The sequence below is a fragment of the Aedes aegypti genome, chromosome 1, assembly GCF_002204515.2.
Source record: "Aedes aegypti strain LVP_AGWG chromosome 1, AaegL5.0 Primary Assembly, whole genome shotgun sequence".
NCBI lineage: Eukaryota > Metazoa > Arthropoda > Insecta > Diptera > Culicidae > Aedes > Aedes aegypti.
This window is the reverse complement of record NC_035107.1, coordinates 142,367,763-142,392,776: the sequence shown is the minus strand read 5'-3', so window position 1 is coordinate 142,392,776 and position 25,014 is coordinate 142,367,763. Positions and strand designations below refer to the sequence as shown.

The window sequence follows — 25,014 nt, the reverse complement described above, 5'->3', positions numbered from 1 at the left end:
TAGAGCTGTTAAATCGTCATGTTTAATAAGGCTTTTAAAAAATCGTGGTACTTAAATATTGAACACCTTGCGTAGATTCAGTTGATTGTAGATCACTTTCTGGTCACAATTCGGCGCTGCAGTCTATCGCACTTTACGCAGTCGGATAGCCAGCATGTGTCGTGATAGCATGCGCCGCATTTGCTACATTTTACTACTCGTTTTTGCCAAGGAAAAATAATCTCCTTGCGATCACAGTTTTCACAGAAGAACCCATGCGCAATGCAGAGCTGCGTGTAAAGCAGAAGAGATGATTATGAGACATTTGAAGGGGTCTTTGAATTATTACTTACTTCACACTCATAGATGTGTTTCTCACAGCGCTTGATCAGATCGGTCTTTTCCTTCTGGAAGGATCCACTTCTAACGGAAATGAAATCCGCCATAGACCAACTGTCCAAGTCAGACGTTATGTGCTCCGCAACGTTTTGCATTTGTCCCTTCATCCTGAAAGAAATGTTGAAATGGTTGGTGCATTTGTCGTAAACTGAGTCATTAGTTGAAAATACTCACTCTATGGCAAAGCGGCAATTCATGATGAAATCCTTAATATACTTTAGATTCTTCCTAATATTTCGAGCTACTTGCAGAACACGTACTTTTTCGTAGAGTTTCGGATTCAGATGATTTATTCGATAGAGAGGAATTGCATTTATATCGTTGAGCAACCGATAGGCGAAGGTGCACACTGGATAGAACGTAAAGTCCCACCTTAAAGTAAAAAGGTACATTGTGAAACAATCGATGTAACGTATCATAGGATTAGAAACTGTACCGTTCGATTACTTTGGCTGGAATTGCAGCCATCTGATTCTTGTGGCATCCGGAGCAATTGTACTTGCCTAGGTAATGGCAATACCGGAACCGACTGGAATATGCCTGAGCGACTTTCATTCCACAACCTGCGCATCGGTTATTTTGTTTTAGCATTTGTGCCCGGCGACTAAAATACGAAGTATGAATTAAAAAATTCGAAAATCTCGTTCAACAATTTTGTAAAAAATATTAAACAATTACAAGAAAACATCAAACATGACTTTATAATGAGCATGGCGTACCATTGGTACTTCGCGTATCTACAGGAATAAAATAGACCTTTGTGTGATCATAAATCTCTTTCTTAGCAACTCCTTTAGGATATATCACTACCTTCTCGAGAACCAGCCGGGGCAAGAGCAACCTTAGAAAGATCGACAAACAAACTCCAATAAGAACTTTCGTCGAAATACTGACAGACAAGGGTAAGCTTCTGCACACCTAGATCGTATGGTTGTCTATGTTACGAGCGGCTCACAAAAGCGTATGCTCTCCATGTCCGAGGGACTCTAAGCAGAACTGTGCATTATGGTATCTGGAAAGTCGTGAATCGGTGTCCGGCCTTGCAAGCCAACCGGTGCACCCAGCTTTGAAAGGTCCCGCAGGGCACCTAGGTGGCGGCGTTAAGGCTACCAGCTGCAGAGGCCTACAAATCGAAGAACTTGCACATACTCAAAGTAGACTGGTCGCATTGCCGGCGGAGCATACAATTGTCTACTGAAGTTTTCTTGGAGATGCAATGGTTCTGACAGAATCATGTTGTGGAGCTGTTTTGGCAATCAGTCTCGGAAACGAAGGCTAATGTGGTGTTGCTATCGGACCCATACAAAGAACGGGAAATGGATGGCGGATAGATCTTAACAGCTAGCAGTTATAGGGACGACAAGACAATACCCAATCCAAGAAGTAGTCTCTATCTCAAAGCATCCGCGAAGCAAACAAATTGACTGACAATCTTACCAACGGATGCGAAAGAATCTTCAATCATAGCCCTTGCCTTGCCCATGATCGCACGATTCAAACGTTCGCTCACGCCGTTTTGTTGTGGCGTGTGTGGAATGGTGTATTCCAGTAGCATTCCACGGTCTCTGCAGAACTGTCGAAACGGCCGTTGTCACAGCGTTCCTTTTCACTTTACTCCGTTCCGTGAGCTGAATGACGTTTGAACCATTTTTAATCTGATCTGTGTTCAGGTTAAATGTGGTCAAACCAACGGGGGTACCCGGTACAGCTTTAATATGAGTAAAATCATCCGTGAACGTAACAAAATAACTTTTTCTGTTCCACGATGCCAACGTGAAGGAACCACACGTCGCTTTGTACCAAATTCAACGGCTTGTTGGATCTCTGAATCGGGATGTTTCCGAAAGGTTGCTTTGCATGCTTCCCTAAGTACACACGGTTTGCGAATATCGTTTTCCTGGAATTCTTCCTTGTTCAGCATCTCATCGCGAAAAAGAGTCTTCAAACCACTCTTTCCTATGTGATCAAATCCCAGATTCCAAAGCTCGTACTCGGTAACCGATAAAGTAACCACTGCGTCATCCACCGGTCCACGCTTGACGGTTGCTTTAGCACGTACAACTTGCGGAAAATTTACCAGTGGCAACGACACCGCCACCACGCTTGATTTCCACTGCATCGTTTCCAAACTTCACACGCATTCTAAGCTTACCGACATGCCGAACAAAAAACAGATTGTACAGCAGTTCCAGCACGTACAACCCGTTGTACGCTCTTGATTTGCAGTCCTTTAAGCATTGACACAAATTTAACAGTTCCAGGATGACGACTATACACTTTGTCAGAAGTGACAACGATTAGGACCGATTGGTCCAGCTTCATCACGTTTTGGAGCTAATCTGCACCATATGCTCCGATGCACCCAAATTAAAAATCCATTGTAACTTATCGCTTCTTACTTCCGTTCCTCGCGTCACCATGCGGTTCCAATACGAATGCCACTTTGGAACAAGCAGCGTTTGCTTTCTCTTTCTTCGGTTTTCCGGACGATTTACGCGTCTCGGTGTCCTTCTTCATGGTCCAGCTCATCTTATTATAACCCACTTTCCCACAGAAAAGCGCTTCATTTTAGATCACTCCCCATAGAACGCCGATTCACCGTCTAGCAAGCTCACCGTCTCGCAACCCGGTGCTAGGCAGCCATGTTTTCGTGGTCAGCATCAAACTCAAGAGCAACAACGTACAATGGTCTAATCATATTACGGAATTTTTCCTCCAATACTAAAATGTGTTTTTTAGCTAATCACATCAACCCAAATTGACTTGCTGTACTGCAATCCAATAGTTTGCAACCGTTTGTTAGTTCGAATAACTGTTGTTATGCGGGAAAAGAAATTTTTCGGAGAAAAAGATTTCGCTATCATCGATTGTTATTCCTCAAACGATTATTTGTTTTCAAACATTGAGCTGTCAGTAGGAACCACTTCCAAGTAGGAACCAAGTAGAGATGTTTGCTCGTTATTTTTCAATGGGGTTGTATGGGCCGTGTCAGGAGGCTACCGTCTCGCAGTCTCGGTAGCGTATCGAGAACTGCTACCAACTGTTGGAATGATCGCGTCAAAATGAAATAAGTTGAATACCACCAACCGCTTGTGCATCACGATATCCGCTGAGGCCAATTCCCAGATGATTCGCTCGAATCGAAACAGGTGCTCTTCCAACGGATCCGCTTCACTGTACCCGAACTGAGTTCGGCTTGCATTTGAAAAAAAAAAACTTCCGTCTAACAAACTTTCGTTTTCAAGGATACAGTATACTGGGCCGATAACCTGTCGTGAATAGCAAAATTAGGAAAAAAAAAAAAACGACTGCTTCTAGTGACGGTATAATTGAAACTGTGTTTTTATTAATGTTATATACACTCAACTAGGGTAAAAGCACCGGTTTTGGCCAGCCTAAGAGAAAATGTCAATAAAAATTAAATGGAAACCCGTATTTCTACTACAAATATGTCAAATGCAAGATTTCAATCCATATTATGTGTGTAAAATATCAAAACTGAGCTAAAACCATTTTTAAGCTTTGAAAATCCCGTTGGTCAATATAGGCCAACGGAACCAGTTTCGGCCAGAGATTTAACTTCAGTTCCTAAATTGGCCAATCGCATTGGTTTCTCATGAGAGTGGCCAAATTAGGAGTACCCTGGCCAAATTAGGTGTATGTGAGTTAATATTATAAGGAAAATTTATTGTTTTTCTTATGTTTTGAATCAATTTGGACGAGTAAATGAATGTAGCTCTATCATGTGAATGTGATCTACTGAACACAAAAGGATTCATGCTGATTGGCTATGTAAAACGGTGTATAATCCCCTATGGCTACAACTGGCGTATGGCCAAAACCGGTGCTTCTACCCTACTATGATTAAATATTTGTATAAGGTAGTAGGCGTTGTGGGCTTCGTGGCCGTGCGCACGGCATAAAAATTAACAAGGCAGGCTCTTTACTGATGTAAATATCAAGTTTGATTGTAAACATGTGACGTCACTCCTATCGTACCATATTATTCCGGACCACTAGATCATTTTTTTCGCAAATTTGTTCGAGGTGGATAGGAATGACGTCGTCAAGTAGCTGTCAGTTTTCGGAATATATCACCTTCTTAATTTTGTCCACCGTGGCCGTGCGGTTAGCGGCGTCAGCCGTTTGGGCGTATTGTCCCGAGGAGGAACAAATAACTCCCCAATAACTTATGCATACCATATTTTGGTATCATACCATAATTAGGTATTATTCAGTTGTCAATACCTCATTTTGGTATTATAATGGTATTGAAAAAAATCTTTAAAACAATTAAAAATACTTCATTTTGGTATTCGATAGCTATTGAGGACTGCTGGAGGTATTGAAAAATTTCACTTTTATATGAAAATCCATCAAGTATTATTTAGGTATTACAATACCTGATCTAGTTATCAGCTTGGTATTTGTAGAATATGCATGAGGTATTATTTGAGGTATTTTACCTCATATGCAGGGCTCATTCATACCTCATTCAGCTTGTAAGTATTGGAAATTGTCTGGTATGGAATACCTCAATTTGGTATTCAGTAGTTCTTTTCTTCTGCTCGGGGTGTCACGGAGTGTGGGTTCGATTCCCGCTCCGATCGGTGGAAACTTTTCGTCAAACGAAAAATTCATCACTGGGCTACTGGGTGTTCCGTGTTGCCCGTTGCCTAATGTTAGTGATCGTTCAGTCTGTGCAGCCTTTGGCTGAAGACGGTGTGAATTGTCTTTTAATTGTCTTTTAAGGTAGTAGGCGTGCTTTGTTCGTTCTTGACATTAGTTTCTACCTTTCGATCGCCCTCAATTTTCGATCACCTTACGTTTGTTCGTCACGATACTCCCATCCTTATCCCTGCAGATCTCGGCTCGCGGCGCGAAGCTATTGCAGGATGCGTTGAGCTTCTTATAGAACATTCGCGTTTCTTGAGACCGGCACAGCTGTTCCATCTCCTCGTACTTCGTCTCATACAGGCGGCATTTGTTTCTCCCAAAGAGGCGCATATACTATTGTCGTTTACGTCTATAACGATCCACGCGTCCCTTTGCAGCAGCAAGACCGCGCGCGCTGCATTCTTCTCCTCCAAAATCTGCCCACATTTCTTGTTGAACCAATCGTTTGGTTTACTCCGTCCCACGTACCCGACGTTGCATTCAGCTGCATCTTTGATGTTGATCGCTTTCATTGTACTCCAGCAGTTCTTAAGAGGGGCTTCATCCAGCTCAATCTCTTCCGCTAATGTAGCCCTAAGATGCTACGCGTATGCGGTTGCGACATTCGATTGGTTTAACCGCTCTAAGTCATACAGGGGCGGTCGTTGGTACCGTACGTTGGTACGACGGAGAGTTTTAAATGCAGTCACACCATCACCAGATAGTAGCCAGAGGCGATGTTAGCGTCATCAGTCAAAACGTGGTCAATTTGTGATTCGGTCTGCTGTGGTGATCTCCAGGTGTATCGGAAGGCTGTGCTGGAAGTAGATGTTATGAATGGCCATATTCTTGGAGGCGGCGAAATCTATAAGTCGTGGGCCATTCTGGTTCGTCGGCTAGTGAGCGCTGAACTTTCCAATTGTCGGTCTGAACTCTTCTTCCTGACCAACCTGAGCGATTAGACCTCCTATGATAATATTGACATCGTCGCTTGGGCAGCTGTCATAATAGTGTTCGAGCGTCTTTATCATCATCAATGCTTCCCGAGTGAGGGCTGTGCACGTTTATTATGCTGAAGTTGAAGAACCGGCCACATTCTCTCATTGATCGGCCATCATCTGATCACGCGTCTCTGCATATCACCCATCACAATAAAAGCACACATGTAAGTAAGCGTGTGCTCCTAATGTAAAAGGAATTGCAACTATAATAACATTGCAATTAAGTTGAGAGATTTACAGTTCCACGCTTCCAATCACTAGTCCCTTTTTGCCGCTCTGGTCTCTACCGGTTGTCCTAGTTTGTATTCTCTCGTTAATTATTCTTTGCTTGATTTAATACAGCTGGCTTGCAGGGCCTGGCACAAACCGCCCCAATTTTCAGAGAATTTTCTCCTAAATTTTCAGAAGACCATAGTGCACAGTTTAGCTTTATAAGTACTTTTCTGACATTCGAACAATGATCATCCGCCCCTAACATAGGGAACAGAAGTTACAGGTTTGCAGAAACAACAACCCCCCCTTCCCTGTCAGCAAAAAGTTTCCACCGAGGTTTGTTACCCGATCTTCCCTAAGGTTGCTCGTACCTCCGCCAGTACCGCGGGGATGTAGTGATAGGAGTTGTTGGGCAGAAGGCTAAGGACCACTCAAAGATTGCTGCAGAAACGCTAGGTGCTGCCAAAGACGGGGAAACCACCCGGTGACCCGTCGGCGTATAGACCAATATGCTTGATTGACACGGTGGGGAAGGTGCTCGAGAAGATCATCCTCAACAGACTGTCGAGGTACACCGAGGGTGTAAATGGTCTCTCAAGCAACCAGTTCGGCTTCCGGAAAGGGAGGTCCACCGAAGACGCTATTCTGACGGTTAAGAAAACCGCTGAGATAGCACTCCAGCGTAAGAGGAGGGGTATTCGCTACTGCGCAGTAGTGACTCTGGATGTAAGGAACGCATTTAATAGTGCCAGTTGGGCGGCTATTGCTGATGCGCTCCTGCGTCTGGGGATACCCGAGTACCTGTACAAGATTCTCGGAAGTTACTTCCAGAATCGGGTATTAGTCTATGACACAGAGGTGGGTCGGAAGTGCTTTCACATAACCTCAGGAGTCCCGCAAGGTTCCGTCCTGGGTCCGGTGTTATGGAATGTCATGTACGGCGGGTGTGGTCATCGTTGGCTTTGCCGACGATATTACGCTGGAGGTCTACGGTGAATCGATCGAAGAATGGAATTGACTGCAGCCCACTCGATCGCAATTGTGGAGGAGTGGATGAGCTCCAGGAAACTGGAATTGGCTCACCACAAAACTGAGGCTGTTGTTGTCAACAACCGAAAGTCGGTGCAGCAAGCGGTGATCAGTGTAGGCGACTGCACAATCACTTCGAAGCGCTCCGTCAAACACTTGGGGGTGATGATCGACGACAAGCTTACCTTCGGTAGCCATGTCGATTATGCCTGCAAGAGAGCCTCCACAGCTATTGTGGCACTGTCCCGGATGATGTCCAATAGCTCTGCGGTGTACGCCAGTAAGCGTAAGCTTCTGGCCAGTGTCGCCTCGTCCATACTGAGGTATGGTGGCCCGGCTAGGGGCACGGCTTTGAGTACCGATAGCTACCGTAGCAAGCTAGAGGGTACTTATAGGCTAATGTGCCTGAGGGTTGTGAGCGCGTACCGTACCATGTCACACGATGCACTCTGTGTCATCACGGGTATGATGCCTATTGGTATCCTTATCATGGAAGACATAGAGTGCTTCGAAATGCGCGGCACAAGAGGCATACGCAGGACTGCCAGACTGGCCTCCATGGTCAAATGGCAGGGTGCGTGGGACAGTTCCACCAAGGGAGTGTGGACTCACAGGTTGATTCCGAGGTTGGATATCTGGGTCAATAGGCGCCATGGGGAACTAACATTCCACCTAACACAGGTCCTTTCAGGCCATGGATGCTTTAGACAGTATCTAACCGTTTCGGTCATGCAGGTTTAGAGGGAACGGCGGAACACGTTTTGTTCGTGTGCCTGCGTTTCCGCACAATGCGTGACCGCATGTTTGCCAAGCCCGCAGTATCAGTTCTTGATACCTGCGGTGCAGCTGGGCGCGGGCTTAGTGGTCGACCCTGCCCGCTTTCAGCGGACAACGGGAGGTGAGGACCACCCGGGAAGCTGGCAATGCGCCAGCATGCTACCTTGGTAGACCCCCTTAAGCGTGTCATCGATGTTCGTTGCTGCATGGCTACGCAGCTAACCTGGAGGATGCGATGTGCAATAGCCCCTCTCCGAAGCAATGCCTTCTTGGTGGTCCCGGAGAGACGAAGGGCAATGGAAATGGTTTAGTGGGTCGGGGGTGTAGTCCTGTTTATTGCTTGCATGTAGTAAATGGTCCCTAACCCCACACTCCCGGACCTCGTTGAGTCTGTAAAGCAGATTATCCCCCCATTGCTTAGAAGGAAGAAAAAAAAAGGAACGCTAGGTGCTAATGGTACACCATGCCCATCATTTACCGTGCCGACCATGGACCGTGTGAATTGGCGGAATATTTTTGACAAGGTTTTATTGAGGGAGCAGGATCTGACATCAATTATAGAATTTTCAAAAGCAGTTTTTTCATTCAAAACCATGGGAATTTTTATGAATGATTGTTCACTGATTCTATTCGCTATCCGAAACACAGTGAACACATTTTCGTCGAATAAATTTTAATTTTGAACAGAAGAACTGCTGCTGGAGTTTTGATGTTGAGGGTGCTTGCGATGACGGATCCTTGAACGTTAATATGTTTGATGTAAAATAAAATAAATAAAAAATATAATGGCTTTATAATAGAAATATTAAAATACTTTCAACTTACTCTGACCACTGACTGCAGTAGGTGAAGATTATCTGAGGTCTCGGAGGAGCCCACTCTCGCGTTCCTCGGATGATGGTGTTCACCCCGTTCTGATCGTCCGGATTGGCAATGTATCCATCCGGTGGGATTGGAAGCAACTGTTGAGGCGCATCCTGCTCAGATACCAACCACAGCATTTCGCACGCCGTGGGCAGTTGTTTCTCGTTGAACTTGGACAGTAAGCTGAGGGCAACTCCTTCGGCAGAATACGTTTTTACGTCACCGCATTCGCTGGCTTCCACTGCTTCCAGATCCTCATCGCCGGAGGAATGGTTAGCATAACTCGGCGAAATTTGTCGCAGATATTTCGAATGCAACTCTCCCGACTCCACACTGCTGCTTCCACTCGATAGTGACGAGATGGCTGTTGAGTCACTTCCCCTGGAAGCGGTCGAAGGACTTATATTGTTTGCTGAATCTTCGCTGCTTTTGTGGCCACCAACAAAAAATTGTGGCGACCCAGGACACGATGTCCAAAAATTTGAATTGGACGGAAATTTCCGTAATCCACTTCGCCTCGTCGCCGCTTGCCCTTCATTCCACTTCAATTGTTCGAACGTTGCGATAAGTGCTTCGGAGAGACTGAAATGGGCATTCTCCCGATCGAGTTCGGTGTTGGTGCGAGAAATGGAAACTGTTTTCAGGTAAGAGGTCAAACTTTGACCAGGAAGGGGACGGGATGGGATCTCGCTCAACAAGCTTCCAACGCTCTTATTGTCGTTGGTTTTACTTATCTTCTCTCCATATTGTGGAATAAATTCATTCAGAAGTATTCTTGGGCTGCCCGTCAGCATGGCCAAGCTGAACAAGTCGGTTTTGGAACTGCTACTTTCCATACTCTTGTTTGGAGCTTTCGCCGGACAAGCCCCCTCCGGTTGATAGCTACTGCTAGATGAATCGGTATAGATTTTTATATTATCACAATTCAACACGTTCAAGGATGGTTTTGGCACACTGAAATAAAATGAACATATTAATCTTGATTCAATGTATGATATGTTTTCATGGACGTAGCCAGAGTGGGGCATTCCGTAGCCTTGTGGTAACGCTCGTGGCTGTAAAGCATAACCATGTGACAATACAGTCGAATTTTTACGTTGCACTATCTTTAGGTGGGCTTCGTTTTAATTGGGCTGTCATATGGTGGGATATAGCCCACTTAAAACAAAGACAAAGTCTTTCACTAGGGGGGCTACCGGTTTAGTGCAGCGAAAGAAAATTGACTGTATATATAACGATAATATCAGGATTCGATTTCCAGTCGGAATTTTTTTCCCAGAGTAAATAAATAAAGTAGAAAATCTTCAGGAAATTTCATACCTTGAAGGAATGAACAAGTTAATAATGGCTTCAACTTTCAAGAATTATACCCCCTTTAACATCTTACCACAATTGAGTTTGAGAATATACCTGCAGGGATATTTGGAAGCGTTTCGACGGTAGCCCAGGAGAGTTAGGTTTTCACCGGATCGGACTTAAATTGCACTGTGAAAAAGTGGATTTATTTTTTTAAATACCTTACCTTTGATTTCTCTGCAAGAACATCACTCCACGAAGCCTGTTAATGGACTGTTATATGTTTAACTGTTTGCTCCTCAGGAGCCCTTTTTCTTCCTGTACATTTCCTTTTCTTCCCAGCTTCTGATTAGCTTTCAACCTAGGCGTGTAAAAATTTTCACAGAAAAAAGCTCCTACCTGTCCCTTCTTGCCAGCATGCGCTGTACCGATATTTTTTTTTTTGTTTTTTACAAGTGGGAAATCTGCAAACAGATCCCCTGAAAAGGTAACTCGGGGCATGCGGGGATGACGCACCAACGACGACCCGCTAAAACCAGCCCATGCAATGTACTTGAGCAATTCTTTTAGAATTGCTCAAGTGGTGTACAGTGCACCGACATTACCCTTGGCCTCAGACCCTTAACTCCCCGGAACCACCTTACGGTATTTCTTCGGGGAGGGGCCAACACGTGTAGTAGAAGTAGCTTAAACAATGTTACAAGGGACCAGCCTCGGCAGGGCTAATCCTCTGCAGCCAACTCTTGGTCGGCGCGTCATAGTCGCTGCAATTCTAACATAATGTGAGTGACAGCCGTAGTTACTGCATTCCAGCACTCGGCATCCGCACACATCCTCTCTATTATATTGTCGGGGGACGTGTCCGCTCCGCATGTAGTGAGCATGCGACCTTTCACAACAATGAAACGGGGGCAATCGTACACGACATGCTGATGCTCCGCTGTTTCCTCACCAGCACAATTGGGGTACGCAGGAGATTCTGAGTGCCCGAACCTATGCAGGTACTGTCTATAGCAACCATGTCCTGACAGAAACTGCGTGAGGTGGAAGTTCACTTCCCCATGGTTTCTTCCATACCAATCTGACACATTTGGTATTAGCCGATGGGTCCATCTACCCTAAGTGGAGTTGTCCCCTTTCTGCTGCCAACTTCTGAGCGTTTCCTCTTTACACGTGTCGTGGAATCCTCTGGTACCTCTTTAGTTGAAGCATTGAACATCTTCCTTGATAATGAGCCCGATGGGCATCATCCCGGCTATGATGCACACGGCCTCTTCAGATACCGTCCGGTATGCACTTGCTACTCTTAGGCACATTATCCTGTACGTGCTTTCCAGCCGCTTTAGGTTTCTGCTCGTTCTAAGCGCTTTTTTACAAAATTGCTCCCCCATACCATAGTATGGATAGCGTCACGCTTGCCAGTAGCTTGCGTTTGCCGGCAATTACAGCAGAGCTGTTAGACATCATCCTCGAAAGCATCGCTATAGCCGTAGATGCCCTTTTACAGGCATATTCAACGTGGCTAACGAAGCCGTTAGGGTTGAACCTTGAGGTACTCCCGCGGTGATTCGTACGCTTTTCTGCTCGTCCTATGTGTCATACAATAGAATCCTACCATCAAAATAGCTTTCTAGAAGCTTACAAGCTATCTAGAAGCTTACACAACTGCACCGGTATTTTGAGGCAGTGAAGCGCGTGTGCTATTGCTTCCCAGCTGGCGCTGTTGAACGCATTCTTCACATCCAGAGTGACAACTGCTCAGCAACGAATGCCGCTCCTTTTATGCTTAGTTGCCTGAACGACGGACTGGATAGCGTCCAGAGTAGATTTACCTTCCACGAATCCAAACTGGTTGTTGGACAGGCCGTCCGCGCTCTCCGTATACGGTACTAGCCTGTTGAGAATCAACCTCTTCAATATTTTGCCGTCGTGTCTAGTAGACAGATTGGCCTATATGCCGATGGGTCACCTGATGGTTACCCTGCCTTTGGTAGTAGCACCAGTTTCTGTCGCTTCCATACATCTGGGAAAATTCCTTGATCAATGCAGCGTTGCATCGTGATTCTAAACATGTCAGATACCATCGGTTCCCGGTGCCTTGTTTGAATGATTTCACGATGGCTTCGTTCGTCACTCGCGCCACTTTTTCTCCTTCATCTGCCGCATACGGCGCTGGGGGCCATGGGCTTATAGGATGGTGCGGGAAGAGTACATCGACTATCGATCGCAGCAACTCGGGCGACTTCTCTTGGGGTGCTATGGCAGCTTTGGTCTAAGCCTTCACCGTTTAGGTCCAGAGTGTTCCGTTCGCGCCTCATAGCGCCTATAGCGACTCGATTGATGATCGCTATGAGTATAACCGTCATCAACGCGCCAGTTCATGATACCTACAAGGTTAGGACTACAAAATGTCACGTCGATAATCGATTCTGCACCATTTCTGCGGAAGGTACTCATTGTACCCACATTTGCCAGCTCTACATTTAATGCAATTCCAACAATAGCTGGTCTCTTTGGTTGGTGCAGCGGCTACTCCACTCCACTGCCCATGCATTGAAGTCGCCAGCTATCACTACTGGCTGACGATTAGCTAATTCGGCTATCATCCTGTTAATCCTGTGGGAAAATTCCTCAATCGACCACCTTGGGGGCGCGTAACAACTGCAATAGAACAAGCCGTTGATTTTTGCTATCGCTAAACCGGCTAAACCGATAGTAACACCGCGACTGTCTTGGTTTCCGAGACTGACTGCCAAAGCAGCTGCTGGGGTGCATCACAGTGGTTTAAATTTAACTGTTTCACTTCCGTTTTGGCTGCTTTGATACTCCGCTTGTGCCCGGAGATTTGGGTCCGCCCGTTAAGTGTGCATTGTCTGTTCTGTCGACACATATTAGACATTTGGCGATTTGCCTACAATCACTTGCCCTATGGCCTTCGGTGCCGCATTTTCTGCACATCTTACTTCTGTCGAGACTTTTGCAATTCCGAAACACTTGAAGCAAACTTCAAGAGGCTGTTGTTTGCTCAGTCGGCAAACCGACCAGCCCAAGTTCATCGCTTTGTTGGCCTCTGCGACCAGCAGCCTGATCGCTGCCACCTGGGTGCCCGGCGGGCCCTTTTCAAGGTGGATATGGTCTTACTGGTTACTGCATCCGTTACCTCATCCAGATTTTTACACTGGGAGAGCCGCTTCAGCAGTAGACTGCACCATTTTCCTTGGCGTCCTATCTTAAGACTAGGATCATTTCACCAATCCTAGTTCGCCTTATGCTCCGCACGTCTGCACCGAATGGCGATAACTTCTCCGTGCTTCGCATCGTCTTCAGAACTTCGGCGTATTTCGCTTCCTCTGTTTTGATAACGAGGGCTTCGCCTAAATTCCTACGTTTCACTGTTTTCGGTTTAGCGCTCTCCTTGGGCTCCGTTTTCGGTTTCCTCTGTTTTTTCTTATTTCCAACTCGTATCCACGGGTTGCTGTTGCCTTGCTCCCGTGGTTCTTGTGGATGCACTGCCTGGTTCGGGTTATCCCGTGGCTCTCTTTTCTTGGCTTTCTTGGCCTTAAACTTGGTGTTGGCCTCTCCTTTGTTGCCATGTCCTCTTGATCGCGGGGCTTGACTCGTGCCAGCTTTTCCGCTCTGGAGGACGGCCGCGTAGGTCACTTTTCCCTTAGCAACCATACGTCTTTTCGCCACGTCTCGGAAGGTCCCCTCTTTCGCATCGCGTATCGAATAATATCATCAGATATATTCGCGTTTTTGTGAAGGAAAACACTTCGGTCTGATGTTGCACTAGAGCGGCCAGTGCCTGCCGTCGTCACAGTATCTAGGCTTTTGCTCACACTGTTTTCACCAAAGTTGATGTTGGTCGCCTGCTTCCTTGGCGGGAACCTTAGCAGGATGTTGATAGGTTCAGAAGCCTCTCCTTCACATTCCGCTAGTTGTTAGTTTTGGTTGATCATCTCTTATGGGTATCCCTAAGGGCCGCTATCCATCTCCGCTGGAATAGTCACCTTTATGATCCCATAGTTATCTATGCAAGCAGGGAGGCCATGCTAGGGTTGACATAGTCCTTTATGGGGTACTATGTTCAGGCCCGTATCGGCGCAGGTCAGGTAATGGCATCTGAGCCAGTTGGAACAACCAGTCGACGGATTTGGAACATACTCTAAGGCCTGCCACGGTTTTACGGGACGGGGCAGCCTGCGCCATTAACTCACTTGCCGTTTCGGGCCAGTGTCACCCGACCCTACTAAGGGAGTAGAATGTCGCCGTTGTCAGCCTCAGCGCTGCACCGATATAAGAATGTTCAAATAACGGTATCCCAATAACACATTTTGTCAAAGCTAATTGCAGAATCGTTATAGTTTCACACAAAACGGCAGTATTTTTCGAGAAAACAGCAAAGTATTTACTAGGGTATTCATTGAAAAGCTATAAATGGAGGGAATATTTGGAAATATTTTTGCAGGAGTCCCTGGAGAAATTCCTAGAAGATTTTTTTTGCAAGATTGTGTGATCGCGAGTAAATCCTCGAGAAGAACCTAAAATGTTATACTTAATGTATTTATTAAGGCCAACAGACTAGCTTAGCACGACATTGAAAGTAAAATAATAAAATTACAAACAGGAAACATCGATTCATATTCAGAGAGTGTAACAGTTAGTGAACCGTAACAGTTCATGGCACATCTCAATCGGATAGTCCTACACGGGAAAAAATTCTGTGGTAAAAATTACTATATTAGCTGACTACGCCCATTCTTGAAACTACCATGGAATTTCAGACCAATTTACTATGTTTACGGTACATCCCACCACATTACTGATACATTTGACAAAAATAATTTACAACAATCTGATTTCGACTACAGACATGGTAAAATCAACCGCATTTCTGGTCTGCTGAAAATTGCCGGTGCGAGCGCTTAAGTTAACCCCCTAAAATGGTAGTTATTACCGCACAATTTTTTTGCGTGTATGAATGTTGATATTCACTCTCTCGTTTGGTACGTGGCGAGAGAGAGTTCAAGAGCAGCAACTCTAACAGACTACAACGGGGTCGAGCCAGGGTTGCTCAATAAGAAAAAACCTGGAGAAATCCCTAAACAAATTTATGTTAAAATCTTTGTCAAAATTTCGGAAACAATCCCTAAAAGATTTCCTAGAACTTTTGTTTGCAAAAATAGTATCAAATGTTTCGAGCAGACCGCTCGCCCAGCCCCTGATGGAAATCCTGGCTACGCCCATGTGTATTACCAATCTTACCTTTCATTACCACTATAACAGAACTTTGGCACGATGACTTCAGCGACTTCATTCTCCTTATTGCCATCGGGGCAGTCGGGTGGCCGTTTCCTAGTGGAATGATAGTGATCTTTGAGGGCAATGTTCGGCAGACTTCTCGACACTTTGGATATCTTTTCCTTGCGAAGGTTACTCCGGGAGTTGGAGTGATGTATCGTCTGTCGTCGTTTAAGGCCACTTTTCTCCTGTTTCGCTTTGTTGGCGTCTTTCAGCAGGAAGTTCGGATGAGATTCGGACCGTTTGATTCCTCCGATCAGGGTGTTGTCTTCTTGTGCATACAAATCAGGATCGATCCGGGACAGAAGCGTGGGCTGCCCTCTTTCCAGCGCATTAAAGCTAATCATCATCGCATCTGCATAACGTTCGTCGCGGAGAAACGCCGTTGACTCATAGCATTGACCCATATGTTCCTTATCATTGACGAGCCAGTTTAGATTCTTCGACAGACAGCGCTGTTGAACGCACTGAAATATCCACAGCAGACCTTTGTCTTCGCTTACGACTGTCGCAGCTGGTCTTGCTCGTGTAACGTGCAGCGAAATAGCAGGATTCGAGAACTGGAGACCTTTAATCACTTCCCAAACATCTGGCTCGTTCTGTAACAAAAAGAAAATCAGTGACAAATTCTATTGGCAGGGTTGGTAGCGACTGAGTGCCATTGGCGTAAATGGGAGGGGGCGTATTGGAACTGGCCACCCCAAACTTGGGATTGCAAAGCCTATCCCAAAAATGTTTGAAAAAGAAATGATATAGTTAAACTGCATATTGGATACCTATATATATTCAAAATTTCTGGATGATCATTGATCAAATTGCCGAACTTTTTTTTTGTAATTGTAATTGTAATTGTAATTTATTGGCAATACGATAACATGTTAGTATTTACACTTTAAATCATGTCAAGGGACAAATTATTTCAAGGAAAATACACAAGGAAAGACAGTTAGCAAGATAAGTTAACTATTGGTGCTAATTGTGATTGGCTAGTTGCCTCTGTTCAGTGCTGCTTTAAGAGAAATTAATGTGGGTTGTTGCCTGACGGAGAGTGGTAGCGAGTTCCAGGTTGACGCGCCATACACCAAAACACTTTTACGAACACTGGTTGTATGGTGTGGGAGAATGAATGATCTAGCTCGCTCGTTCCGACCAATCGGTGTATGTTGAGTGATGTACTCTGGGTGGTTACCATGATATGCTCCATGCATGAAATGACAGATACGCCGACGATAGTACTCAGGAAGATCGCATCCAACTATTGTGTGTCGCACCATTCCCGTTGTGTCACGTCTTCGAAGTCCGTAAACAAATCTCACAGACGATTTGAAGCAGCGGTTGAGTTGTTCTTTTTGCGCCGCTGAAAGCCCAGGATAAAAAGCAACGTCACCGTAGGAAAAGAACGGCATCAGCACTGCTCGAGTCAGCTTCATGCGAGTTTGAAGAGGTAACACTCCCTGGAACCGTCGAAATGTACGAAGGGTACAGTAAACTTTCCTGGTAATGTCGTTAACATGGTTGCTCCATTTCAAGTTGGAATCCATCGTAAGTCCAAGATTCGTTATCTCACTGGATAGTTCGATGATTTCTCCACAGAAACGGATATTGTCTTGCGGATTTATCGTACCCTCTTTACAGAAGACTATTGCCTTCGTCTTCTTGGGATTCGGAAACAGCCTGTTTGCTAAAGCCCAACGTTCAATCGCGGAGAGATCTTCGTTAATCAGCTGGACGAGTCTGTCGATTTCGTTTATTGGGCCAGACACGTAGATCTGCAGGTCATCTGCGTACAGATGGTATTCACATTTTACGACGTTTGGCAGGCTGTTGATGTACAGAGCAAACAGTAATGCGCTGAGGCACGATCCTTGTGGTGTCCCTTCATTCAGCATACGAGGTTCCGAAGAGATGCTTCCCAAAACGACACGTTGGCTTCTCTGCTCGAGATACGATGAAAGAAGTTTACAAGCGGAGTCCGAGAATCGAAATTCGCTTTTTAATTTTTCTTTCAACAGGTCATGTTTGACACAGTTGAAGGCCAATGAAAAATCAATTAGGACCATCAGCGTACATCTGTTGTTGTCGAAATTACCCAGAATGTCATGGGTGACTTTCACCAACGCCGTCGTCGTACTGTGCGCTCTACGGTACCCAGATTGGTGTTTGGCAAGAAGAGCAGGATTGGCGTCCTGAAGATGTTCGGTGATTTGAGAGAGAAGAATCTTCTCGAACACCTTCGATACTGCAGGCAGAACGCTGATCGGCCTGAAATCTTTTGACGAACCTGGCATGGATGTTTTCGGTAGAGGTGTCACCAGAGCTTGCTTCCAAAGTGAGGGAAATGATTGAGCATTGATAATTGCATTAAATAAATGCATCAGGAGTGGCAGAATGAATGGGCAAAGCATTTTAATGAACGAGATAGGAATCTCATCAATTCCTTTCGCGTTGGTGTTAATTTCGTTTATTCTCCTGCAAACTTCTTCAACGTTGGTAGGCCTGAACCGGAAACGTTCCTCAGATTCGTCCAGAACGGGTTCGATGATCGGTGCTCTATCCAAAGGTCTATGTTGAAGTGCTAAGTGTCCTTCAGCAAAAAAAAAGATTTAGCTGTTCAGCATTGAAATCTTCATTGGCAAGGTTGGATTTTGAATTATTGTGAATGCCTTCTCTTTTCAAATTGCTCCACAGTTGTTTGGCTGGAAGATCACTGCTGAACTGTAACTCAGCGTAGCGCTTTTTTGCAGTATTGATCAAGTTGTTGGCTCTACTCTTCTTCGAAGTGTAGTCTTGCCATTCGGCATTCCCTCTGACACGATTGGGATTCCGCACGTACAATGCATAAGCAAGATCGCGCAGAGCAATGGCACGCTTGATTTCATTACTAATCCATGGCGTACGCTTGTCGCGGACGCAGATTGTTCTTTCGGGGGCGTGTTGATTCATCAATGAATGAAGCTCGGTATTTAGAAGTTGTGCCTTGGTGTCAATGTCTTCTTCTTGGTAGATGTTGAGTAAGTCAATCGCTTGGAAGTCCGCTTGTAGACGTAGAAGGTCAATTCCACGGAGGTTTCGCACTTTGATGAGTTGGGGTGGTGCTACTTCATGTGGAAAGAAAAAGAACCAATTTGGGCTCATTCATTTATTTCATAACGCTAAAATTGACCATTTTGGACACCCACCCACCCCCTTGTAACGCTTTTTGTATGAACATTATTCAGTTTTTGTATGGGCCGTAACATCCTTAGGACACCCACCACCCCCTCCAGCGTTATGAAATTTGTGAATGAGCCCTTTGTGTCTTATTGTCAATTAGAAAGCCAATACCATTTTGGTTATTAGGCATGGCAAAAATAACAACTCTGAAGACCTCAACCTTGAAAAAAATAAACAAACAGGAATCAAATAGAAACCATAAAGGAATCAAAAGATAAAAGTTTTCATGATAGTTTTTCAGACAATTCTCGATTTTTCTTTGGATACCACAATCACAAATGTGTCCTCTGATGCGAGATGCTCTCATTAGTTTTACATCAAAAGAAGCAGTTATCCGGAGCGGCTTTATGCGTAGTGGAATCCCGATGCAGTGGATTACTCCTCTCTACGATCAAATGCGAATGAAAACTAATCCGGAAATGAATCGCTGCTTTTAGATTCACCAGAAATGAGGTTGATTCGACTGCTAGAAAGCAGACTCACCATGCAGCAACCTTTTCTACGTATGGAGGAATTTAAAAATCAGTTGCAATGATCTCTGCAGCAATGCTAAGTCTGACAATGCGGTCAATGATGAAGTACAACAAATAAGGGAAGGCGAACTTTCGGATGGAGAGAGCGATTTCAAGGGATTCATCTCCAGTTCGTACACCCTTGAAAGAAGCTGAATCGGAGCAGAACAACAGCGATAAGGAGAACGACGTTGATGATGTGGCATTCAACAGTTCATTCAGCCTACCGACGACTACGAAAACAACCCAAAAGCGGAAGGTTTTACGGCCACCGACTGTCGCAACAAGCAAGGAATTTGCTTTATTAATGGAAGTATAGGTGAAGTAGAAAGAAGCAATCGAATTTGAAAAACAGCAAAAGCGAAAGGAGCGTGCGAAACTGAGAAACAATCTGTTAAATTCGATAAACATAAAATAAAAGGCGTGAAAAGTGAAGAGAGAGAAAAGGGTAACAGAAAAGTAAAACAAGAAAAGAAAATCTAAAAAGCCACGAAAACAGATTCCACAGTCAAAACGCAGAAATGAAATCGTACATTTCTAACATTTGAAACATTTGAAATGTTTTAAATAAAAGTTAAACAAAAAAGTATTTTGTTATTTTACTTACAAATTACAGAAACATCATTAGCCATCGAGCAAATAGACAATATTGATATTCATGTTATCATGTTTGTTATCATATCATTCGAGTTTGTGTCGCTACTGAACCGTTGAGTTCGTTTGTGCTTGTCACATTAAACAAAAAAGAAGCAATCTGTAGTGAAACATTTTTTAAGTGCTTTACCATCTCAAACAATAAGTTGAACAGTTTGTTTCTAGGAAAAAAATTAATTAAGTTTTGGAAGTTCTTTTGGAAATTCTGCACCATTTTAAGTAGTGGCATTCGTGTTAATAATGCTCATCCTGATGGATTTTGGGTAATGGTACAAATAGTGATGCAGCAAAAATAAAAAATAAAATATTGCATGAAAAAAATATGAGCGTTTATTGGAACATTTTTGAGCGTCTATTGGAACACCATGTTTTGTCTTGAGCGGGTATTTGTACAATTGAAGCAAACAGAAAGTTCAATAAAATAAATATATTTTTTATATTTTCACCTTTGCAAATATTTTTACCTTTTTCTACTAGAAGTAACTTATTGTTTGTCAATAAAATTTTATACAAAATTGCACTGGTATTTTTTCAGCAAGTTTTCAAATATCAAATTCTTCTTAAATGAGCAGAAGCTGGTACACTGTTGGTATTTCTAATTGTTTCTACTCGTATTACTCGTGACATTACAATAAGTATTACTGTATGCATTTTCAAGAGTTTTTTCTCATTAACCCTTTAATACTCTAAATTTTTATTATATATCTGAATATCATTTTACGCTATCTTAAATCGATCTAATGTCACAAAAAAGTTTCTTTATGAGCGATTTAAAGTGCAAAGTTTAAGTTAAAATTAAAATCATTTTGATTTTCGAGTTGAGAAAAAATACACAAAATTCCAAAGAGCAGAGGTATTAGTGGTATTATTTGAAGGTATTAGAGGGTTAATTTGATCAGAAACTTATTCAGATATTTGTCCAGGTATTTGCCCGAAGTTTGCTTCATTATTACTCCGAAGGGTCAATAGGGGCAGTATGATCCACCTAAGCACTAAAGTTCTTGAAAAACATAGAAACACAATACAAATTAATCGGTCCATAAGCTTGATTTGTAGTTTGAAGTATCTCCTTTTATACCACAGTTGTATTTTGTTACAAAGATTATTTGAACATTTTTGAAAAACACTATTTTGTGTGTGATTCTACGTTATACGGGGCAATATGAGCCACCATACTAAATCTTATTATTTTAATTAGAAAACCTAAATCTTATTATTTTAATTGGAAATTGGAATTTCAATTGGAGCAAGGCTTAATTGAGAAGAAGACAATATGTGTAAGAGAGTTTAGTACAAGAACTGTGTTGAAGTCCTCGGCGATATTACCATCAGTGCACCAGTATACGCTCATGCCCCTTTATCCGCTCACTAGTGTAAAAATTGATTTTTCGTGTCAAAAACCAATATTTTTCGCACGGATATATCCTAGCAATATTAACTACATTCGAATGAAGTCGTCTAACATTATTTCCTTTGAAAACATATTTCTTTATATTGAAAACACACTACCTCGTGAGCGGTTATTGGAACACTATGTATTTTTGAGTGTTTCAATAACCGCTCATGCCAAAAAATAAACAAAATTTTGAATAAATTTCGATTTTAGTATACAGCCTTCTTTATTGCAGTAGTAGCTATGGTTCGACCATAAAAAAATATCAGTATAAATGAAGAAAATCGAAATAATGCATTTTTAGTAAGTTCGTCACGAAATCAGTTTACCGTGAGCGGAAATAGGAACACTTAGATGCAGTAACAAATGTATTTAAATATTTTTTTATAAAAGTTTTTCTTTTTTTTATTTAACCGCTGATTAGCTTTACTTGGAGCCGCATAGTGGCCTAAAAATAGTATTGATCGACACAATGGTTATTTTATAATAAACATTTGAACTCATAACTTCCCTTAAATGAGCGGATTCTGGTGCACTGATGGTACAATGAAACTGCAAAAATGGCATGTATTGATTGTCTATTTTCATGAAAGGATAGCTTTGACTGGCTTTGATGACCATATTGCCCCGTTCATACATGTTTCATAGAAATTCTGTTTTATTGAAAATTTATTTTAGAATCTATACAATTTCGTGCATATGTGGTAGCATCAACGTTTCAGATTTTCATGAGTCAGGCAACAGAGGCGAGGAGAGATGCAGTTATGACACAGGTGACTTGGTCAAATGAATTTCGACAATATGAAGCGATTAAGAAGAATGGTTACTGGCATGGATTTCAAAAATGTACAAACATCCAATACTGAATGCGTTCCGTGTGAGCAAAACACCAACGTTTACCATTCAAATCTAAAGGAAGAAGAGCGACGAAAATTTTGAAGTTGGTCCTCTCCGATCTTTGCGGTCCTATGGAAACGATTTCGATTGGAGGAAGCAGATACTCTCTTACGTTTATTGACGATGCGAGTCGGAAGACGTTAATATATTTTTTGAAGTCGAAGAAAGAAGTACTGGCTGCTTTCCAAGATTTCAAAGCATACGTTGAGACACAAACTGGTAAGAAATTGAAGCGATTGAAGACCGATAATGGAAAGGAGTATGTTGGAAGCAATTTTGAACGTTACATTCGAGAACACGGCATTTTACACGAGACAACAGTTCCATATAATCCCGAACAAAATGGTTTAGAAGAGAATATGAACCGATCGATTGCGGTGCAAGCTAGGGCTTTATTATTCCATGCTGGAGTTGTTGGTACTGCTGTTTACCTTTTAAAAAGATCGCCTACCTAAGGGGCTATTGTTACTCCGGAGGAGAAGTTCACTCAAGTCAGACCAGATAAAGCACACCTGAGGACATTCGGCGCTAAAGCAATGGCACATGTACCGAAAAATAAGCGGCAGAAATGGGGTAGAAAATCTCAAGCGTGTTTGTTCATTGGATATGCAACGAATTCCAAGGGCTACCGGCTGTATGATCCGGAGACTGGTAAGGTATTTATAAGCAGAGACGTGATTATCATCGATGAAAGCATGAGTAGTAGCGATCGTGATCATGAAGAAGCAGTCGACGTAAATAACATGGAGCTCTTAACTGAATGTGCAGAAGACTCAAATGCGAATGTAACACCAGCAGTTTATGAAAACGATGGAAGTGACAAATAAAGCATGGAAGGCTACGATTCGACCGCTGATGAACTCGATGCAACCGATGTGTGGATGAATGGATCATTAAAATAGCCAAAACGGCTGCTATGGAAAACATAGATAGCGCCACCGTAGCCTTGTGTGTTTGACAGAACAGCAATGCTGTCACAATGTTAAATCCCATATACAGTGGCGCCTTTGTTTTGATGCGGTGAGCACTTGCAAAAACTACCTGCAATGATCCAGTCTTGCAGGAAGTCATGTGAAATTGCCCGGAAAGATCACAGAATAAATTGGCGTGGGGATTCTTGTAGCTCTTTCTGGCAAAAAGTTCTGTAGGAATCATTGAAAGATCTCCTATAATATAGGTGAAAGAATTAGTAAAATAAATATATAGAGGAAATCCTGAGAGAGTCTATGGGAAAATACTAGGAGCGTTGGAGTGCTTAAGGATTTTCTGGATCAAATTTGGAATAAATTTCTTTAAACATCCCTTGAAACACCGCTGGAAGAGTTAATAGAAGAATTGGGAGGAATTTTTTTAGAAATATCTGCCAGAAAAAAATCTCTAAAGAAATATTTAGCAGTATTCTTGAAGCTTTTCGTCTAGGAACCCGAGAAGAAATTCAAGAAGAACCTGTGAAATGGTCGCGCAATAGTCTCTGAAGGATTCTGTGGAATCTCTAAAAAAAATTGGCAGCAGGATTCACTGCAAGCAGAATAAGGATAAGGTGACTTCAAAGACCGTTCCAGTTAAAATAGAGACTCAAGAGACTATATGTTGAAACTAGAGGCTTTACAGATACTTGCAAAAAACTAGAGATCAAGTCTCTATAAAAAGACCAGCCACCAGCCCAAAAATGAGAGAATTCGTTGATGAATTCATGAAGGAACATATGTAGAAATGGCTGCAAGAACTGAAAAAATCGGCGTAAGAGCTCCTTGAAAAGTTCTTGCAGGGTATCCTGGAACTTCTCTCAACAAATTTCTTCCAAAACTCTGGAATATACCTTTGAAGATGTATGAACATTGAAAGGAATTTTTGAAGCGAGTAATTTTCCAATAGAGAGTGTAACTATTGAAACAAATCTCGGAAGGATGGTGGAAAATCTCTGGAGGAAATGCTGGAATGATCTAGGAAAAAAATTGAGAATAATTCTCGTAGAAACTACTGAATCATATACGATACATTAGATTTCCTGAAGCAAATTCTGGAAAAATTCAATTAACAATCCGTTGAAAAATCTCTGGAGGGATTGTTAGTATGGGAAATATGTAAAGAAATTTCTGTATGGATGCCTGCAGAAGTCCTGGAAAGTATTCCAGAAGAAATCTCTAGGAGATTTCATTAAGATTTTACTTGAGAAATCTAAAAAACATCCTTTAGAATAATCGCGTAAGATTCTAAAGCTCTCTCTTAACCCTCTAAAATTAAGCACCAGGAATCAGCTCCAAGAAGAAAGGAAAATAGGGAAAATAGTGACATAAGATACCATTTCGGTCAAAATTGAGACTTTAGAGTTCTTCCATTATGAATAGACTTAGAGACCAAATCTCTAAAAAAACAGACTCGCTACCAGCCCTGCAATTAGGATTCAAACGCCCCCCGCACTTACCTTTTCGGAGAAGGTCATAATTTTGTGTGTGAATATTCGTTTGATACACCGATAGAGGGGCTCCAATCTGTTCGGATCGTAGGTCCCCAGCACGGAACTTCCATCGTCAGCATCTTGGGGCGTCGCTCCTTGGAAGCGGATGTGACTTCGCAACTCATTGGTCGCTGTAATTAGCTCGGCCAAAATCTCCTTGCATTCGTTCGAAGTTGTGTCGCTTGGTGAGGGTTTTACGGTAAACTCCATACGGTTGTTTAAAGCACAGGATACCCGCCACCCGAATGTCCACACAAACAATAATTATGCACCACTAAACAACGTAATTTACGCTAAATTTCCGCAGCGAGATGTTTGTTATTACTCAGCTTCTGATAGAGAATCAAGAAAAACATCAAAAGGAAAATGACG

The 25,014-nt window shown here is 43.1% G+C and overlaps 1 protein-coding gene across 1 annotated transcript; it reads right to left on the bottom strand.

Annotated features, from left to right (window-relative positions):
* LOC5575870 (run domain Beclin-1-interacting and cysteine-rich domain-containing protein) lies at nucleotides 1–25,014 on the bottom strand. Its single transcript, XM_001655822.2, has 7 exons — nucleotides 24,610–25,014; nucleotides 15,480–16,114; nucleotides 8,880–9,872; nucleotides 815–982; nucleotides 553–750; nucleotides 333–486; nucleotides 1–269 (listed from the first exon to the last, which is right to left on the bottom strand). The coding sequence occupies exons 1-7, from the start codon at nucleotides 24,850–24,852 to the stop codon at nucleotides 93–95; spliced, it is 2,568 nt and encodes an 855-aa protein (XP_001655872.2). The 5' UTR covers nucleotides 24,853–25,014; the 3' UTR covers nucleotides 1–92.